The following is a 21814-nucleotide window of genomic DNA, read 5'->3' as shown; positions in this document are numbered from 1 at the left end:
GATCGACTCTAAATTAGCATCTGCTGTCTCCTCATCAAAATATTATAACATACTCATTTCAGATCATAGCCCAGTTATGATAAGTGTTGATTTTGGTTTAAAGAAAGCTCAATACAATTGGCGTTTGAACCCTAATCTACTCAAGAATTAAGAGTTTTTATATATCTGTGCAAACCAGATCAATGATTATATTAAGCTGAATGACAAGGGGGATGTTTCTGATTCAACATTGTGGGAAGCTTTTAAAGTGGTTATTCGAGGGACTGTGATATCTTATGAAGCTATGAAAAAAAAGCAAAGAAGAGCCAGGTTAGTTGAAATTGATCAAGAAATTACAAAAGCTGAGATACAATATAGAGTAAATCCATCTACACTGACACTCAAAACTATTGTAAAGCTAAGGCATGAATATAACACTATTCTTACTAATCAGGTTAACACGATGCTTTTAAAAATCAAACATAAACACTTTGAATTGGGGGACAAACCCACATCTTTACTTGCTCGGCAATTGAGAGGAACGCAAGCCAGTAGAGCTATACTTCAACTTTCATCACCTGAGGGTACGATCATCACTGACCATCAGGAGATAAATGATTGTTTTGAGAGATTCTACTCAGATCTGTACACCTCCCTAAACGTAGTCACAGAAACAGAAATAAATACATTTCTGAGTTCAATTCCTCTTCCACAATTACAAGATGAGGCACGGGGGAAACTCAATGCAGAAATATCGTTACAGGAGGTCCGGAACACAATAAAAGAATTTCCAAATGGTAAGTCAAGTGGGCTGGATGGGTATTGTGTCGAGTTTTATAAAGCATATGCGGAGGATGTGGCACCCTTGTTGCACAGAATGTTTAAAGAATCAATAAAAAACAAAAGATTGCCACGTTCTTTATATGATGCCGTTGAAGTTGATACTGATCCTTAATCATATCGACCAATTTCGCTTTTAAATTGTGATCTCAAAATATTTACGATATATATAATATATACGATATTTATTTATTTAGATTTTAGCTACTAGGTTAAATGAACACATATCTACTATAATACACCCTGACCAGACAGGTTTTATTCCCAGGAGATTTTCATTTTTTAATGTATGCAGACAATTAAATATTGTTAATCATAAATGGAGCAAACATTCAAAGTCTGCCATCCTTGCACTTGATGTGCACAAAGCTTTTGATCAAGTTGAATGGAAGTATATGCTGTTAACCATTTTAAAAATTTGGCTTAGGCGAGAGTTTTGCTTCTTGGGTTGAGATGCTATATTTGTCCCCGACTGCAGCAATTATAACCAAGTCGGACCGATCTATGTCATTTAATCTTCAGCGTGGAGTTCGCCAGGGATGCCCATTGAGCCCTCTATTATTCGCTTTGCGCATTGAGCCATTGGCAATTAGTATTAGAGACAACCGGTATATTACCCCGATACATCTGGGAAAAATGGATCACCACATAGCTTTGTATGCTGATGACATTATATTGTTTCTAGCACAAATTGAAGAATCTATCCCAGCGCTGCTAGATCTCACTGAAAGAGTTGGAAATAGGTCTGGATACACAGTGAACTGGCAGAAGTGTGAATTAATGCCTCTGGGCAATGGTGCCGACTCAAAGTTTCTGAGTGATCTACCAGTCAAAATAACTGACCAAATAAAATATCTGGGAGTTACTGTGAGTAAACAGTCTGATTGTTTGTATGATTGATGATGTAAAAGTAGTCAACTAACTGCGAAATAATATAGAATCCTGGCGAACACTCCCAATGTCAATGATCAGCAGAGTTAATGCTATAAAAATGGTCACATTGCCTAGGTTCCTTTATGTATTTCAAAATGTGCCAATTTTCATACCCAAAACATTCTTCAAAACTTTGGATTCGATTATATTGGCTTTTGTTTGGGGTTACAAAACTCATCGAATAGGTAAGAAACATATTTGTAAATCTAAAAAACTAGGCAGCCTGGCTCTTCCTGTATTCCAACACGACTACTGGGCAGCAAACGCTCACGCTCTTATTTATTGGAATAATGCATTTCCTGGTGATGTCAAGGACACAACTCCACCTTGGGTTGCTATTGGGCAAAATTTAATTGGTACTTCACTTCCAGCCCTGCTACATATGAAAGAAGGGAAGACCAAAGCCGAGAAAGAGCTTGGTTTTATTGTTAAAAACTCTTTAAAGGTATGGAAACAAATTAAAAACAACTTTAGGCTGCCTGAAACTTCTAGTTTGGCCCCAATTTGTCATAATCATTTATTCCCTCCCTCAAAACTAGATGCTGGTTTTTTGGTGTGGAAGGGAAAAGGACTAGTCACCATCAAAGATCTGTGTATCGATAATGTTTTTGCATCGTTTGCCCAATTACAGCAAAAGTATACACTTCATACATCAGATTTTTATCGATACTTACAAATCAGGAGTTTTGTTAAAAATAATATTTCACATTTTGAAGTTTACTCCCCCCTTGAAGAACTTGAATCGCTTATAATAACCAAACCTTCCACAAAGCACCTGGTATCTTTGTTTGTAAACTTATGTGACTCTTCTATGACACCGAGTACTGAACACCACAGGGCCTTATGGGAAGGTGAAATAGGAACAGAATTAACAGCAGAATGTTGGTCTAAATGCCTATGCAACATCCACTCTTGTTCAGTAAACTCAAGGCACCAATATAAGGTAGTACACAGGCTTCATTACTCTAGAGTGAAGCTTCACTCATTTTACCCATCCACATCTCCATTATGTATCAAATGCAAACAGTCTGAGAAGAAATATTTCAGATTTACTCTGAGGTTTTGTGTAGAGATTTATCTCCTAACCCTGGAACAGCCATTTTAGGTAGCTCACAACAAATGGAAGATTGAAATAATTATCAAAGAATGGCAGTTTCTTATGGCATGGTTCTGGCCAAAAAGACTATTCTGCAGTACTGGAATAAAGAAGTTCCACCTCGCTCTGAAATATGGCTGATGGAATTTTCAAATACCCTTTACATGGAGAATATTCGCTATGCTTTAGCAGGTAGAACTGAAATGTTTAAACAGATTTGGCAGCCATTTTTAATGTCTATTACATCGCACGGATGACTCTAGACACATCTGGACTGTAATGTTCTCTCTGTAATATAATGTACGAACGCTTGAGAGGATCATATTTTTTTGTGTGTGTGTGGAGTGCACCCTTTCCTTTTGTTTTTGTTTTTTGTTTTTTTTAGCGGGGGATTTGGTGGGATATGTATGTTCTGTTTTGTATTATTGAAAACTACAAAAAAAAATGTTAATTCACTGAAGAACAGAGCACAAAGGAACATACATCGATATTGGGTCCACCTGGAAAACTGCTCTTGTGTTCAAAGTTTTTTCATTAAATTGTATTATTAAACATATTAAGAGAGATTTCACAGCTTCAAGTTTGACTTTAACAACTGCACACATTGTGCTCCACACAAATCTGAATTCATTTGTCCCTAGCGCTAATGTGAGCATGATCTCAACAGACCTCAGGCAGAAAAGTTACTCAATATAGCATCAGTGAAATCTAATCTGGCTGCGATCAGTCGAATCTTGAAAAACACTTCCACATCCTTATTTGACTGAATGGACTCTTGACTAGTCATGATGCAAATGAAGCTGCTATAAAAGGTGGGGGTCATGTTGTGGAGGGAGCAGAAGCTCTCATCAGATCACCTTCACCATGTTCTCTGTTGCTCTGCTGCTGCTGTTTACAGCTGGATCCTGTGAGTCTCTTTGAGAAACAACAGTCTCTCTGATATTCTGACTCCATAACCAACATGTTTCCTCCACAGGGGTCCAGTGTCAGCAGCTCACCCAGCCTCCCTCTGAGAACCTACAGCCGGGTCAGCGTCTGACCATCACCTGTCAGGTCTCCTATTCTGTTACTGGCTGGTGGACAGGCTGGATCAGACAGCCTGCTGCAGGAACACTGGAGTGGATCGGAGAGAATAAAGGTTCAAGCTCTAACTACAAAGAGTCACTGAAAAGCAAATTCCGCATTAGTTCAGATTCCTCCAACAACAGAGTGACTCTGACCGGAGAGAACATGCAGCCTGGAGACTCGGCCGTCTATTACTGTGCCAGAGACCCACAACGACACAAAACACCAGCAGACCTGAACAAAAACCCACAAACCACCAGAGGGGGAGTCACAGACCAGCAGCCACTGTCAAACATCTCCACTCTTATTCACCAAAAACTTGTTCACAACAATAATAATCACATGGTCAGAAGCTCAATGAGTGTTTCTCTTGTGACAGAGAAATGAAATGAAATGACAGAGAAAGAAAAGATGCTTCAGTCAGCTCAAATCCTCAGAAAACACATCAAACCTAAAACCTCCTCTGCTTGACTGCAGCTAAATATTTTGTTTGTTCAAGGGTTAAATATCACACACGTCTCAGTTGGAGGGAAAAGATAGATCCATTACAGACACCAGTTACAACAGCAACCAGATTTAATCGTCTCTTTAAGTTTGTCGTCAAATAAAATGGATAAACTCGACCATGAATCTCATGACATTAAGTCCTTGAATAAAAATACACAGAACAGGTGAAACTGAACAAATATATCATGTTCCAAGTTCAATAAAATAAATGCTCAAATGTATTCAAAATGTTTAACTGAGTGCAAGATGAAAATGAAATGGAAAAATTGAATGTGAAAGACAAAGACCTGATTCCATGGCTGTGGATGAGAGGCGGAGTCGTCCTCACAAACATGGCTGTCATGTGTAAATATGTCTCTATTTCCCTGTAGAGGGAGGGCTATGCAAACCTTCTCTGACATAAACTCTGGTTCAGAAATGTGAGCTGGGAATATAGGAGTCCCTGAAACTTATGCGACAGAGAGCAATCATGATCTTCTACTGGTTCATCTGCTTAGTTAGTTTTCATGGTGAGACTTGATTGAGACAAACACACCTCTGTTTTTCTTGCTTGTTGTTGATGCTGATTATTGATTCCAGGAGTCTGGTCTGAGATCAGACTGGACCAGAGTTCCTCTGAGGTGAAGAGACCTGGAGACACAGTCAAACTCTCCTGTGTCACCTCGGGGTTTGATATGACCAGCTACTACATGCACTGGATAAGACAGAAGCCTGGTGAAGGTCTGGAGTGGATTGGGTGGATGGATACTGGAAGTAACTCAGCAGAATATGCCAGCACCTTTGAGGGTCGCTTCATCATGACTGAAAACGTTCCGAGCAGCACTCAGTATCTGCAGCTCAACCGTCTGACCACAGAAGACTCTGCAGTTTATTTCTGTGCTCGACGCCACAGTGTGTAAAAACACAGGACACACTGCACAACAACCTCCACAGCTGCCAGCAACTGATCTGGTCATGGTGCAACCTGAGGGCCACATGAGGCCCCTTGACAGCCCCTCAGGAGCACTACAGCAAAACAGAGATAATACATGAGTGTTCAACACATATATTTGCTTCGTGTGTGGAGTGACATAATGAGACAATAATACAATAGAAATGGACATTTCAGTGATTTAAAGTCCTAGTGTTCGGAAGTAATTGGGATCTGGACACTTCTGAACAACATCATTGTTCAACCATGCTTGAAAACTTTGAACGATGAACAATATCTGCATTTATTGACAAGTCATTTAATTCCCCAAATTACATAATCAAAATGGAACTGAAACAAGGGCGGAACACACAGGAACATACACCAACATAACGTCAACCTGGAAAACTGCTCTTGTGTTCAAAGGTTTTTCATTAAATTGTATTATTACACATATTAAGAGAGATTTCACAGCTTCAAGTTCGACTTTAACAACTGCATACATTGTGGTCCACACAAATATGAATTCATATGCCCCATAACATTAGTAAAAAGCTATAAAATACCAATTATTTATGTAAGCTCATTGTCCGTTATCTGTCCAACACTATACTAATCACTTTTTTTCACTTGCAGACTAAACATTTTTGCCTTTATATTTCCACAGTAAAGACTGTTGAATTAAACACTTAACACTTAAATCTATTCAGGCTCAGTTTCCAGCTCATCGTTCACAGAGGATGGACATTTATTTTCCCATGGGAAAAGAAATTCAACTAAAAAGACAAATGATTGACAGCTAAAATATTAATTACTGATGTTTTAAGATTATAAAATTAAAAGAGAAGCAATGTGAACAAAACCAAACAGAAACCAGGGGTGGCACCATCGTGTGCTCTATATTGGCTCAGGTTTTTGTGTGGACAGCTACCACTGTGTATACATGGGCCACAGTGATACATGCTCGTACAAAAACCTGCTGTGGTTGAGCTACAGCTGCTCACAGTTCCGAGGGACGGCCAGAGTTGAGGACATGTGATACTTGACAGAGACGACTGTGTTGGGAGTATAAATAACACAAAATACAAAAATGACAGTTGCTTTAAAATCAAACTAAAACGCACTGTTTGTCTCTCATAAACAAAAGTTTCATTTCACATTACAACAGTTTTAGAAAGAGTATTTGAAAAGAAACAACCATTTCATAATTATATTTTACAGTGTGAAAATTTAAGTGAGATTTTTGGTGTACAGAGAAGAGAAACAAATTAACACCAACGTCACAAATTCATTAAAAAACAGACCAAAATAATCTCCAGAAACATTTTAATGTGATTATGTGCTTTGAATTACTTTGAAATCACTATAAAACAGAGTTCCGTCTGTTACTCCATCACAATTTATTTCAAAAAGAAGAAAGTGTCTTCTCCACCTCAGAAAAGCTTCTGTGCCACATTGTAACAAGGAGAGGAGAGTGTTTGGATGTCAACTGCTGCTGTGCTGAGCAGGACCAGTTCCTTCTCACTCAAGTGTTCGGTCAGTTCATCTGACTAATCTGGCTACGATCAGTCGAATCTTCTCTCATGATGATGAAGCAGGTCTCATTCACTTTTGCCCCAGATCATGAAAAACACTTCCAAGTCTTTATTTGACTGAATGGACTCTTGACTAGTCATGATGCAAATGAAGCTGCTATAAAAGGTGGGGGTCATGTTGTGGAGGCAGCAGAAGCTCTCATCAGATCACCTTCACCATGTTCTCTGTTGCTCTGCTGCTGCTGTTTACAGCTGGATCCTGTGAGTCTCTTTGAGAAACAACAGTCTGTCTGATATTCTGACTCCATAACCAACATGTTTCCTCCACAGGGGTCCAGTGTGAGCAGCTCACCCAGCCTCCTTCTGTGAACCTACAGCCGGGTCAGCGTCTGACCATCACCTGTCAGGTCTCCTATTCTGTTAGTAGCTACTACACAGGCTGGATCAGACAGCCGGCTGCAGGAACACTGGAGTGGATCGGGCATAAATATACTTCAGGCTCTTACCTCAAAGAGTCACTGAAAAGCAAATTCAGCATCGATGTAGATTCCTCCAACAACAGAGTGACTCTGACCGGAGAGAACATGCAGCCTGGAGACTCAGGCGTCTATTACTGTGCCAGAGGCCCACAACAACACAAAACACCAGCAGACCTGAACAAAAACCCACAAGCCACCAGCGGGATCGCCACAGACCAGCAGCCACTGTCAAACATCTCCACTCTTATTACCAGCAACTTACTCACAACAATAATAATCACAGCTCCATGAGTGTTTCTCTAGTGATGATCATGACGGCTTCAAAATGTGAGAAAGAAATGACGCTTCAGTCAGCTCAAACGTTGATTTGTTGTTGGGGTCATTCTTCAGCAGGACACACAGATGAAGAGTCATCATGACTGAAGATGCTGCACATAAATCAGGAACAAGAACAAGAGCAGCTGCTTCATAATGATTCATTTCCAACATAAAAATACATTGTACCTAAAAAGTTTTGATATACATGTATCAATGAACATCCATCCATCTAACCAGGGTTTTGACAAACTTAACCATATATTTATGCAAGACCATTGTCAGTTATGGCGGTAAACTCACGCGCATCCTTAAACAACATTGTATCAAGATAACTAAATCTAATTAGTTTCTAGTTCTGTATTGATATTTGCAGCATAAAGGATGCAGCAATTTGTTGAATTGAAAATGTTCGAAACCCTTTATGGAGGAAGAACATTCATTTTCTCATATGAAAAAACAATTAAATACAAAGACAATCATAGCTAAATTAATAATTGCTAAAACAGAAGCAACGTGAAGAAGTAAATAGCACTTTTAAATGAGTACAGTCAGGGGTGTGCTTTATATTGGCTCAGGTTTTTGTGCGAACATTTACCACTGTGTTGGGGTGGGTACGTGGGCACAGTGATACATGCTCGTACAAAAACCTGCTGCGGTTGAGCTGCAGCTGCTCACAGCTTCGAGGGACAGTGAAGGAGAACAAGACAAGTCAGACACGAGACATGTATATAACATGTCACATGAAAATGTCACCTGACATTTGTGTGCTACATTAAGAATGAGCATGAGCTAATTATCCATCCTCACTATCGCACTGGTCACTGTTGCCAAACATCCACTCCAAACTCCTCTTGGATGTTCAATAAAACCCATTTACATCTCATAACTTTGGTGTTTGCTACTTGTGATACTTGGTGGCTGGCTGAACGAACCCTTTCAGGTTTTCTGTTGATACTTATTTTTTAAATAAAAAGTCAAATAAAAATAGACCACACTGCTGTGGAATTTCTCGGCTTCAATAAAGAGAGAATTGTTGAAACTCTCACTGAGGAATTCTCAGCAAGCATACACTACATTCACCGGACGGGAGAGATTCACAATAAAATTGGAGATAACAAGCAAGAATGTAGCAACAACCATGAGCGTCTGTGAGAAGCTCAGTCTGCACTCAGAGTTCTGAAAACAAAGAGGAATGGTATAACAAAAACAATGGGCCAGCCTTCACCAGTTACTTTCCATTTGTCTGAGCAATGTCAGTAACTTTCCATTAGTCTGAACAGTAACACACATTTATATAATTTCCTCCTGAAAAATAGCTCTTGAATTGATCAAGTTTTTCCATTCAATTGTATTGAAACAAATTCAGAAGGATTCGACAGCTTCAAGTTTTAGTTTAACAACAGTGGACATTGTGGTCCACACAAATATGAATTGATATGTCTAAAAAAATTCTGAAGAGCTATAAAAAAAACCCCAATCATTTACTGTATTACTGTGTTTACAAATCTATTCTAAATATGCTGATTATATATTTTGTATATTTCCTCAACCTTCAGGCTCAGGTTTCTGGCTGATTGTTTACAGAGAGAGAATATTTATTTTCAGATGACAAGGGAAATGAATAAAAAGTCAAAGGAATGATAAAAAAATAATAAAATAATAACTGATGATATCTTAAAAGATTATGAGAGTAGAAGTAAACCAAGCTCCGAATGAAGTTCAGGGTGTAACCACTGTGTACTATATTCAGCTCAGGTTTTTGTGTGAACATTTACCACTGTGTATAGCTGGGGTATGGGCCACAGTGATACATGCTCGTACAAAAACCTGCTGTGGTTGATCTGAAGCTGCTCACAGCATCAAATGAGAGCTTCAGACTGACCACAACAATGTACTTTAAATAAGAAATTAAAACTCCAACACCAAACCGGTCCAAATTTGAGGTCCATGACTGGCAGAGTTTTTGTCGCAGCGTGTGTCACTGTGTGGAATATATATACGGGGGTGGGACACTGTGATACACCGCTTGACAAAAACCTTCTTTCCTGTGTCTGACTTGCAGTTGGTAGCACGTCAGGGGTGTCTTTAAGAGCCAAGGGGGAGCAACGATCACCTGTGGTACTTATGGCAATACGGGCTAAAAACGATACTTACTTACAATGACAACACAGAATTTTTACAATACATGAGGAGCATGTGGACTTCGACTCACGCTGACACAGTCTGGATTAAACCACTCTACCAATGGAACTATGTGGACCACAGGAGACCTAAAATAATTTTCTTTTGTTGTGGAAACTTCTTCGGTGCAAGTCAGTCATAAAGCAGATATTCTAGCCACTACTTCTAGTGATGGAGAAGACATCTGCACCTCAGCGAGAAGCAAATTTCATTTTCAAAAGTCATCGCACAATGTATCGTAAATGTATCTTCTGGTCAAATACAAGGAAAACTCTGCAACAACTGTAATAAATATTACAGCTGCATAAAAAAAAAAAAAACACATTTCACAAAGAGGAAGCCACCAGAAACCGTCGGGGACCAGACCAAGACCACAGCAAGTATATATTTCATCATAAATGATACTTCTGCTTTCATGATGAAGTAGCAGCAGATGGCTGTCTTTATTAAAATTCATCCAGGGTAGATGAGAATATATATATGGAGAAAATGGAATGGAGTTGAACAGAAAGTGGGAAGTGTAAAGGTTTTTACCACTGACATGAACTGAATTCTTTCACTGTGCTACTACTTCGACTACTGGGGACAAGGAACAAAAGTGACCGTTACATCAGGTAAGAGAAGACCCTTTTATTTCATTTATTTGTCATAATCGATGTTTTGTATGTTGTGTCAGAAAAATCTGCTTTGAGCTGCTTATTTTATGTTTTAATGCCTTCAACGTCAGGTAAGTCATTTGTGCAAACAGATAAGGGCTTAGATGGCAGATTGTTAAACATTAACTAATGAGGAGATAATGTTTCATATATTTGATGTATTTGCTACATTTAATTTGGGTTGGAGTGAGAGACGGGTCAATTGGGGTTTTCAGACACCAGTGTAATTAGTTTAGAGCAGTGTGTTATGCTTACGCTTACTGGGGACAAGGCACAACTGTGACAGTCGCATCAGGTAAGAAAATCCCTAAATTCTTCAAATAGAAGTGAGATTTATTGTTTTCCAAATGGCCTATTTTGATATTTGAACATTTTGTTAGGTAAAATTGTGGAATTAATATTGACCATTGTTGGCGGTGAAGTGATTCATATTCTTTGTGTTTATAATTCGTTTTAGTTGTTGAGTTGTTGAACGCATGTCAAATTTATTTTTCTGTTTTTTCAGACGCCATAAAGGCACCAACTGTGTTTCCCGTTCTGCCATGCGACACTGGCAGTGGAGACATTACCCTGACCTGCCTGGCCACTGGCTTTACTCCGTCCTCACTGACCTTTGCATGGACCAAAGGAGACACGGCCATTACAGACATCATCCGGTATCCGACCATCCAGAACCGCAATGATTTTACCGGGATCAGTCAAGTGAAAGTACGCAGACAGGACTGGGACAGCAAAGAGTATTTTTACTGCAAAACAACCCACAATGGAGAAGAAGATATGAAGTCTTTCCAAAGACAAGGTGATTTTTCATTTTCTCATATTTAAACCAAACTTTGACAGTAAATTCCAACTGTGATATATTGTTTTTAAAACAGATTTGTCAGGCTGATGGTCATGGTCATAGCTGTATAATAATGATACATTTTTTATTTAATGAGAAAACTTAAAACTTAATAAGAGAATGAATATGTGTAGGATGAACATAAAGAACATTTATTGATCTTTATTTTGGTTCTTACATTATGTAAGTCGATAAACATGCTTCTTAAATGTAGCCTCTGTATAAGGGAAATCAATAGCAGGAAAATACACTATTAAGGTAGTTAAGCGAAGATGCATGTATGTACAGTATGTATGTATGTATGTATATATCTTTAAGAATATGTCCATTAATCTCTGTTCTAATTGAAATAATTTAAAGCACTGAAGACATTATTCAAATTCCACTTTCATGAACACCATGAAGATCAAATAACTTGTCTAGAAGCTATTTCCACAACAACAACAAATTAACCTGCTAACGTAATGAAAAAAGATGTTGTAATGTTAAACTAAACGTACAAATATTGTGCTGAGTTAATCTCATAAATCTGAAAAAACTGAAACTAAAAATAAACAATAAAATAAAATAAACAATATGATACATTGAGAAGTTAAGGCTGATGTAAAATCATGTTATTATGACTATGAAAATGAATTTTAAATGAAATTATAATATGTATGGTATCACTCATCACATTAATTAAAAAGTATGTGTATTCGCAACATAATAGCATGTAATTAATCATAATATAGTACCAATTTGCGTTTGACTATGTTTGCCCTGGAATGGTCACTGAAAGTTCAGTGTAAACAGCTTAAATACTGATTTTAAACAGTTAATAAGTGCGTAATTATCTTCATAATAGTTCATCTATGCTCCCCAATCAGAAGTGTGACCATTAAAATGATATGAAATGAGAAAATATCTAAACAAAAATAACACTCATATGTCTACTTTGTGGAGCTTCAAAGTTTCAAAGTGGCAGAATGAAGCTTAATTTGTTCCAGTGTTTAAATAACAACGCTAAAGAAACAGCTTGTACTGTATCTGAATCTGAATTTAAAGACACAAGACCATGAGTGGATGAAAGAAAGTGCTGATGTTGTCTGTCATACTGGACCCATGTGAAGATAAGGCTGTAGTGAGCATGTGTCTCCCTGCTCTCCGAGACAAGATCATTCAGCTGTTGATCTCTGCAAATTTTTTCTTCTTTTTCTGCTTTTACTGACCCCTAGTGCTGGTAATTAACATCTACTCATGTTCCATCTGTGTGTCTGAACAGTCCAAGTAGATGCAGAAGCAACTCTTCAGACTGTGGGAGACTCTGAACCCACCTGCCCTGAACTGAACGTGTTGTCATCCGCTTCTGCATATGCGAATAAATCCTGCTTTTGCTTTTGTCTGTCTTTCAGAGGTGTTTTATAACCTGCCAACTCTTAAACTGTTGGCCTCCTCTCAGGCCTCCTCTCACGAGGCTTTCTTCGCCTGCTTTGCCAATGACTTTTCGCCAAACACTTTCGAGTTTAAGTGGCTGAAGGACGATGCAGAAATCACCTCCAGCAAAACCGAGATCACCACTGCCTCCAAAGTCAAAGACAGGCAAGACGGGAAGGTGTACAGTGCAGCCAGTTTCCTCACCGTTGAATCCAGCGAGTGGTCTGGCAACGCAAAGTTCACCTGCGAGTTTAAGGGAAAAGGTGAAATCGGAGATCAGTATGTGAACGCATCAGTGACTCACATGGCCGCTTCCCCAATTGGTGAGTAAATCCTGCCTTTTAGTGTGAGCCATAACATACTGCTATTGTGATTGTCGCTCTTGTGCAGCAAGCCTGGGCTGCGATGGGGGAGCCTGGAAATGGGTTCGGCCCATCACAAGAGAGTGATTTGTCTTTACAGTTCATAGTCCCTTATTAAGTCTCTGCCTTGACCTAATCCTACTCCTGTTGTAACAGCTCATACTGCAACTTGAAGATGTAGCCTTGTCTCACAAGTGAATGTGTTTTTGGGATGTGGAACCTCTCAGTACGCCTTGGTCAGAAGTTAACTTTTTATCAAATGCGTCACACAGCGAATGACTGTCCCGAGAAGGAGCAGAGAGATCTGCACATCGAGATCATCCCCCCAGAGCCGGAGAAGTTGTTAATTCAAAAGAAAGGAAGCTTAATCTGTGATGTCTATATCAAGAAGAAGGGCGTGACACACATTTTCTGGAAGGACATGGCCGGTTACTCTGTCAGGCCTGAGCAAGATAAAACTGGAAAAATAAGCCTCCCTATGGACATCACCTTTGACGAGTGGACAGCAGGGGTCCACCACACCTGTGTTGTCCAGCATTCTGAGCTGCCGGAACTGACAAAGGAATACACAAAACGGGCTGGTAAGAAAACTCATCCTCTTACGCTCAAGATATAGTTCTTCTAACATGGAACGATGTGTGCTATCTTTCAGAAAAACAAAATCGACCAGCGGTTTTCATGTTCCCTCCAGTAGAGCAAAGTCAAACAGGCATGGTGACCCTGACTTGCTTTGTCAAAGACTTCTTCCCCGAGGATATCATTATTACTTGGCTCGTCGATGACGTGCCAGCAGATCCGGCCTTCTACCAGTCAAGCACCACCAAACCGGTCCTAAACAATGGCTTGTATTCGGCCTACTCCCAATTGTCTTTCAATGTTGACCAGTGGAACAGCAGCGGCGTGGAATATAGCTGTGTTGTTTACCACGAATCTGTGGTCAACACTACAAAATCCATCGTCAGGTCCATTGGGTCCAAATCATTCGAAAAAGTCAACATGGTCAACCTCAACATGAACCTAGCTGATCGGTGCAAGACCCAGTAGATGTTCTGTTGTGGTGTCTGCTGTATGTCGTTCCATGTTTGCTGCTTTTGACATGATGTTGTCTTTACCTTTTTAATGCAAATCAAAATAAAAAAAAATAAATAAAAAGTCCTTATGTATGTTGCTTTGTGAAGTCTTTACTTAAAACTGTGTGTCCAGTTTGTGTGCTCTGTCACCAGTGAAAACACTGTATGTTTAGACCAAACTAGCTACATAACAGTATCTTCTGTGACTCGTCCATATGTACATTTGTTTTGTGCTTCCTCAACTGAGTCTTGCACCCATGCCAAACTGTTAAATCATGGAAATGCTGTCCAAATTCGGCTGAAATTGACATTCAACATAGTCTTTCATAAGCAACTTTGGGTCACCAGCCTTCTATTACATCTTAAAAGTAACTTTGCTTTGCGTTTAGAAAGGAAACCGCCATACCAAACTACTTTTTTCATAATACCAAAATGCATTTCTTTCAATGATGTCAACTTACAGTCTTACTCTGTAGACAAAAACATACTATATATCTAACCAGAGAAAACCCAGTTAAGATGTGTTTATGTTCTTTTTTCCCTCAAAAATCAAGCTCTCATTTTGAATGAGTTCACAAGAGAAAAACGTACTACTTTCTTAAAAAGAAAGGCACTGTCTGGTATTTGTAGTATACTACGTCATTTGTATGGATAGATTTGACAAAACATATGACAGCCACTTCATCACATCTCAGAACTGCAGTGCTGTTTTCATGCAACACTTTATTTAGTTGAATTTGAAAGTTTGACTTTCATTTAAAAAATAACATTGCTAGAATTTAAAGGTTATTTTGATGGGTTTAAATTTTGCTGTGCCATATCCGACCATGTCACCAACTTAAATTTGTGTTATTATACTAATATGACATGAATCATGCCATTGCTGACCATGTGAGTGAGTTGAATACCTATTGATATATAAATGTAAAACTGATGAAGATTCTTCATGTATATACTCACCATGTTTTGTATATGACTGTCTCCTCAGATTTCCTGTTTGTGGACTGCAATGTAAATGCTCCACAGCAAGATCACTTGGGCAGGACTGCATTTACCTTCATCCTCCTCTTCCTCATCACCCTCATGTTCAGCATCGGCACCATTGTGATAAAGGTAAGTTTCTACTATAATAAATAATGATGAAATCATTTGTCGAATCAATGTTATAGAACGATTCAAAATGGAAATGAATAGAATCAATTTTTTTCCACAAAGAATTTAGAGGACAAAGGAAGTAGTTGATGTCTTAGTACGAAAAACGCGTTAAAGCATTATAAACATATATAATACAAAAAATAAAATATATATACAACATAATAAAATAAAAATAGGAAGCTGCATGAGAGTAACATCAGTCACAAAAGCATTTTTTTCTCATATATATCTGGCATTTTTCCACTATCATTCAACATTAAATGCATCCAAACAAGAAATGAAAGCTGATCGTCATGCATTAAATGGTATCTTAACCTCTTCTCTGACTTAAGAAATGCCAATCAATATGGATGACTGCATTCATAAAATATTTCTGACACTTTTCCATCTTGATTCACAGGTGAAATGACACCACACGATGGTTTGAAAACTATTTTGTAAGACTTGATACCATGTTTGTTTTGTCACAAAAGATTCACAAGATTTATGAGATGATCATTGTTTTGCATGTGGTTTTTGTGTTTCTGTGTCTACATATAACCTTTATAAAACCTTTTTTAAATATAAATGCAGTATTGATGAATGGCTTTCTCTCCCCTGCAAACCATGTGAATATCTATTTTGTATCTGACCTGACAATAAATGTGCTATTATTTTGCATTTTGTTCTGCAGCACCTGGAATAAACGAAGCATGATCAGCCAAAAACGATGGTCGTCTTTAAGTATTTTAAAACCTGACACTAGAACTGATACCCCTCTGGTCAGTGTCAGATATGAATGTCATACTTTTTGAAGGGGATGTGAAATATTTAAATGTGCACTGTGCTTCTGTCTCACGCCTCGCACCTGCAGCCTGTTCTGCACTGTAGCTCCTGGCTCTCTTTCACTTCTCTATGAAACATCACTTCCCTTTGAGCGAGCTCCAGCCTTATCGTCACTACTATTTAAGTGTAGCGGTGCAACTGCGCCATCTAGCATAAACTCAGAGATACCACACTTAGAATAGGGAGGCAAGGTAAGAGGAGATCATTTCAAAATCTCAACATCATATGTGAGATGTACTGATGATTCAATCTCATCCACAGAAGAAAGGATTCTCCCTCCACGAATCACATTGCTTCCTATTAGGGAAGGAAAATCTGACAACTCTGCTGTCCGGCTTCTGTGCACACTGAGCGACTTCTTTCCAAACACACTGAGTGTCGAGTGGCAACAAGACGGACAACAACTCTCAGATGTGAAGGTGGTCGAAAAGAAGTATCAAAGTGTTGGTGGTCACCCAAAAACCTTCAGTCTGAGCAGTGAGATTGAGCCAGATATGTCAAAGTGGAACAATGGTTCAACATTTACCTGCATATCAACCCAAAAAAAACAAGAATTCAAGGAGACAGCAAGTATCTGTGGAAGTAAGTAGACAAAGCATTTTCAGTCGTGGCAGAATCGCTGCAGTAATCATACTAAATAAAAAGTAATTTGGTTGTATATTCGTAGCAATGTGAAAGAACATATGAGTCAGCCACAGCACCACAGCGGTTCTTTCAAGCAGGATACAATGAAGCATCAACGAAGTGCACTAACATGTGAATAACTATCTTCTTGCAGCACACAGAGATGCTTCTCCTACAATTCATGTGCAGATCCCCAGCTTTCAGACAGGAATGACGGGGTATTCTGATGTGACTGCGACATGCTCAGTTCAGACCACCTTAGCAGTCACTGTGATCTGGATGATGGATGGCAAGCAACCCATGAGCAACCAAGTGAGCCAGGCGACCAACTCAAGCCATGTCATAAGTAACCTGTCTGTTTCCATTGATGGCTGGAGAGACCTGAAGCAGCTGAAATGTGTTGCAAACCATCCCTGCTTCACCATGAAAGAAGAAACTGTTACTGTAGCAGGTACCACTCCATCAGTGGAGATCAGACGATCCCTCTCAGATTTCCTAAAAGGAGATGCTGCTGTGCTGGAGTGTGCAGTCAATGGACTCTCCTCCATCGATGCTTACATCTCTATCAAGGCCAATGGACTTGAGATAGCCGACAAACAGTTTCTAAACCTTCCTCAGTCTTCAGATCTCCACTCAATCACCAGACGTTTCAAAGTGTCAGAAGGCCACTGGGACAGGAGCTCAACGTTCACCTGCTCTGTGAATCAAGGCTTCTCTGACAGCTTCCATTCAGAACCCACTGGCAGAATCTTTGGTGAGAGCCGACCTCCTTCCTTCCAATTCAATTCATTCAAACGTTCATGTGAATCTACGACTTCTCCTGCCTCCCAGAGGACCCATCAGTGGAGCTCCTTCTAGTTCCCAGCGCAGAGTCAGGACCCCAGAGGCTCTTCTGCACTGGACAAGGCTTCAACCCACACATCAAATGGTTCAGCAATTCTCAGGAAAAACAACCCTCAACCTATGACATCAGTGTCTGCTCAGATGGACGTATGAAAGTGACCAGTGAAGTGCGCATCATCCAAACTGAGTGGGAATCAGGAGAGACCTTCACATGTGAAGTGGCTGATAAGTCTCTGAGCAAAACAAACAAGTCCACCGTCAGCATCTGCTCAGGTACATTAAAAAGTTGACACAAACTAAAACACCAGTAGTACTTTGCTGAGCCTTAGTAATGGCTGTTCTTTACAGTAAATAATCTAAAATCTTGGCAGCCTCAGAAACGAATGCATCTGATTGAATTCTAATGTTTCCCAGTGACCCCGCCATCAAGCCAGCTTGTTGGTGTGTATGTGTGGGGACCATCACAACAGGAGAACGACAACCAGGGCCCAGTCATGGTCACTTGCCTTCTAGCAGGTTATGAGCTCAATGGTTTTTCCATCACCTGGAAAGTAGATGGTTCTGACCTTTCTCACGAGTCCAAACTGGAGCCACCAGTGAAGCACAGGAATGGGACGGTGACTCAGCAAAGCTTCCTCAATGTGTCCAAGGTGAAGTGGGACGCACATAAACAGGTGTCCTGCAAAGCAAAACACAAATGTTCCACTGAAGGCCATGAGGAGTTCATCAGCAAGTCCAAAGGTAAGAATCCAGCAAAATCATAGAGGAAATGTTATCGCTGTAAAATAATAACAGCTGTGGGCTTCTTTCTATCCCCTCCAAGATTTGCGTCCACCAACAGTGACAATAATCCCACCTTCTCCCTCCGAGCTGTCGGAAATCATCCCACTTGTTTGCCAAGTTTCTGGATTTTTCCCACCTGACATTCTGGTGTATTGGGAGAAAGATGGGGAAAGAGCTCCGCTCACTGCCTTCACCAACAGTCCAGCATGGAGATACACAGCCACAGATACTTATACAGTGATCAGCAGATTCAATGCATCAAGAGCTGAAGACCATGAATCCAGCTACTCATGTGTTGCCAGACATGACTCATCACGGAAGCCGTCTAGAGACTCCATAAGGGACATCTTTGGTGAGACGTTCTTATCGATCATGTGTTACAATTCTTTATTGAATAAATAGCTTATCTGTAAATACACTCAACTGATAACTCGTCTTATTCTTAGACAAAATACAGTTCTATAACAGTTGGAGTTGGGCCCTCTAGCGACATATTTGAAAATTGAAAGTTAAAGTGTGTGATCCATGAAACAGTCATTTTAATTTCAAATTTGCCAAAAAACTAAAACCCATGTCTCACTTAGATCCCGACGAATTAGATCCTGCATCTACAGTTTCATTCTAGCCACCATAATTGTGTTCACTAGTTTTGTTGTAACATCACCATGATTATCTCCCTTTTCCCTCAACGTCCCAGCGTCACTCAGCCACACCAAGCCGACAGCTGCCCTGCTACAAGGGCCTGGAGAGCTTGTATGCTTGGTGTCTGGCTTCAGTCCAGCATCTATTGACATCACTTGGACATATGACGGCACCAAAGAACTTCTGGGATTCAATACAAGTGAACCAATCCGAGGCCCTGATGGAAAATACAGCATCCAAAGCCGGCTGCGCCTCTCACCGGCTTACTGGCTACCTGGCGCAGTTCACACCTGCAAGGTGGAACATGTGACCAGCACTTTAGTCCTGAATGTGTCCAGACCAGGTACCTTTGTCCGTCCGCTACATTGTCAAATAAGCTGCAAGTCACTTACCCAAGTGTGTGTCCACAGCGACCATGCAGGATTGTGACTTCATGGATGGACTTGCTAACCTGGTTGTAAGTCAAGACCTGGGAGGGGAAGCCTGGTACACGTCTCTGGCCTTCCTCATTCTTTTTATCCTCTCTACCATCTATGCAGTCGTCACCACTATAATAAAGGTAGGACTTCAGTCCATAGCTCCCAAATAACCCTGAATCAAAGTGGATATTGTTCCGGAACTATTCTGGCTGCAAATTATATTCTGTTAGGCTTAAAAATACAAGTCAACAAAAAACTTCTATGATGCAGCAACATTGGAAAGAATGAATAAAGAAGAAGAATCCCATGAAAATCTAATGTGTCTAATGTTTCTTTTCAGGTCAAATGATGACATCAGTTGTCTACTGGCATTAAATGCAGAAGAATGTTAAAGTGAAGAAATGGAAGGAGCAGGAGAAGCTGTCAAGAACAAATATACAAACAAACAATTTTTTTCACAATTTTTGTAAAGAATGCATTTTGTTTCAACCACTTTTACCCCCGTTTTCCTCAAAGTTATCATACTTTTGTTTGTAAATAAAAGCAGCCTCATTTAAAATTGTTGTATCCATTCAAGTTCTCTGAATATCAGGTGTTTCCTCTTTGTGCTTCTCGACACCACTGCAGGATGTTCATCCCCTCTAAGTAAATCGAAGCTGAGTTTGCTTTCTGGACATGAAAACTATGAGCTGGTGAATGAGAAATGAGCCATTTAGTCCGTCTTATTGAGACCCAGCCAAAGTTAAGGTAGACAGAGCAAATCTGGAACGTGATCCTTCTCTAAACTTGAATTAAAATCTTCTGCAAAGGAAGCTATATAATAATGGAATCAATATCTATCAACCACGTATTTGCCAAACTGACCACAAGAATTTGTTGGGCCTGCCTGTGCACTGTAAAACATATTTTCAATATACAGTGGTACCTCGGTTCTCGACCACAATCCGTTCCAGACGGCCATTTGAGAAGTGATTTGTTTGAAATCTGAATCGATTTTTCCCATTACAATGAATCTCAAAAGTAATAATGCGTTCCAAGCCTTAAAATAGGCTTTTGTAGGAGTGAATGTAGAGTGTCTGCTGCAGGTGCGCTGTTCCTCTATGTGTGTGGCCGCTGCATGTGGGAGGGTTTGCCGAGTGAGTGACGTCTCTCCAGAAGTGAAGAGGTGCCCGGTGCGTGTCCAGCTCTGAATGTGCGCTTCTGTGCAGTTTGGCTGTGACAAAGTCATAAACCAAGTAACGCTCTGTCCGAGACTCACCTCATCCCTGTCCCAGCTCCAGCTGACAGCAGGACATCAAACCCTGTCGAGAGCGAGCACCTCCCCTGCAACCACGGTCCAGTGCGGAGACAGGAATATGAAGAAACCTCAATATGAAGAAACAGTCAGCTGATCAGTCCGCGCACATTATGTTTTTTTTCGGCTTTTTCCGGGGGCGTTCGAGTTCTGGATTTTCGTTCGAAATCAGAAGCAAAAAAATCTGGAAATTTTTGTTCAAACTCCGATTTGTTCGAAGTCCGAGACGTTCGAAAACCAAGGTACCACTGTATTTGTCTCAAAGCTAGATATAAAAAGAATTTTTAACAAGTGTGATAAAGATGCTATTTTAAAAGAAGGAACTGATTATATTTTATTAACTTAACCACATTCTATGCACCCAATGTTTACCACGGCCAATGAGGATGAGAAAAACATATTTGTCACCATAGCTACATGAAAGTTGGTTTATATCAGTGATTTGACAGCATGTTATGCTTCCTGAAGAGAGGTTCTTCAATTCAATTGGAGCAGGGCACAGACTGGAATTTATAGAATTGAATGGGTGAAATCTTTAGACCCAAACAAATCCACGGGACATCACCAAAATGAAATCATGCAAGCAAATTTCCAACCAACCCCAAAAGTGTCCCTAAAATGTTCTGGAGATATTCTGTTTCTAAGCCAACCAACAGAGTCCAAATACATAACCTCCTCCTCCACCCATGGAAAAGGTTTAGTTTCCCGGGAGTTGATATGGCGCTCTCCCCAGCCACGCCCACCCTGCAGAGCTCGCTGAGGAGGAAACCTTCAGCCCGACAGAGGCTGCCTAACAGCAGACTGATGGGTTGTACTTTCTTTTGTCTCCGCTAAGCGACGCTGTTGTGAAGTAAATGCACATCGACAATCAACACGTGAATCCGAGAGAAGTGTGTCATTGCTTCACCAGAACGGTTTCAACTTCAACCATGACGGATGTCCTTCAAGATAGCATCGTCAGAGAGCACTAAAGGAGGTGTGTGAGACATACCCAGACCAGAGCGCTGATTTAATCTCTTATCAGACTGAAGTTAAAGAGAA

At 40.0% G+C, this 21814-nt stretch overlaps 2 protein-coding genes across 2 annotated transcripts in view; one reads left to right on the top strand and one right to left on the bottom strand.

Annotated features, from left to right (window-relative positions):
- Positions 1 to 21814, bottom strand: part of sez6l2 (seizure related 6 homolog (mouse)-like 2) — a 118823-nt gene that overhangs the window by 94844 nt on the left and 2165 nt on the right. The window contains exon 3 of the mRNA XM_053851365.1: positions 18202 to 18314. The gene's annotated coding sequence lies outside the window, so the exon portion shown is untranslated. The remainder of the gene's footprint in view (positions 1 to 18201; positions 18315 to 21814) is intronic.
- Positions 7075 to 19963, top strand: LOC128751365 (uncharacterized). Its single transcript, XM_053852332.1, has 16 exons — positions 7075 to 7126; positions 7196 to 7501; positions 10407 to 10457; positions 11005 to 11298; positions 12735 to 13079; positions 13391 to 13699; positions 13771 to 14158; positions 15177 to 15301; positions 16430 to 16750; positions 16947 to 17546; positions 17624 to 17908; positions 18050 to 18376; positions 18459 to 18770; positions 19116 to 19403; positions 19471 to 19619; positions 19820 to 19963. The coding sequence occupies exons 1-16, from the start codon at positions 7084 to 7086 to the stop codon at positions 19826 to 19828; spliced, it is 4152 nt and encodes a 1383-aa protein (XP_053708307.1). The 5' UTR covers positions 7075 to 7083; the 3' UTR covers positions 19829 to 19963.

Source organism: Synchiropus splendidus, chromosome 19 (assembly GCF_027744825.2).
Source record: "Synchiropus splendidus isolate RoL2022-P1 chromosome 19, RoL_Sspl_1.0, whole genome shotgun sequence".
NCBI classification, from domain to species: Eukaryota; Metazoa; Chordata; class Actinopteri; order Syngnathiformes; family Callionymidae; genus Synchiropus; species Synchiropus splendidus.
The sequence above is the reverse complement of the archived record's forward strand: the minus strand, read 5'-3'. Positions and strand labels throughout refer to the sequence as shown.

Excerpts from the sequence above, each read along its gene's own strand:
- LOC128751365 (XM_053852332.1), top strand. The coding sequence starts at position 7,084 with ATGTTCTCTGTTGCTCTGCTGCTGCTGTTTACAGCTGGATCCT. Across the intron at positions 11,299-12,734 it reads GAAGTCTTTCCAAAGACAAG|AGGTGTTTTATAACCTGCCA; the intron begins GTGATTTTTCAT and ends TCTGTCTTTCAG. Across the intron at positions 13,700-13,770 it reads GGAATACACAAAACGGGCTG|AAAAACAAAATCGACCAGCG; the intron begins GTAAGAAAACTC and ends GCTATCTTTCAG.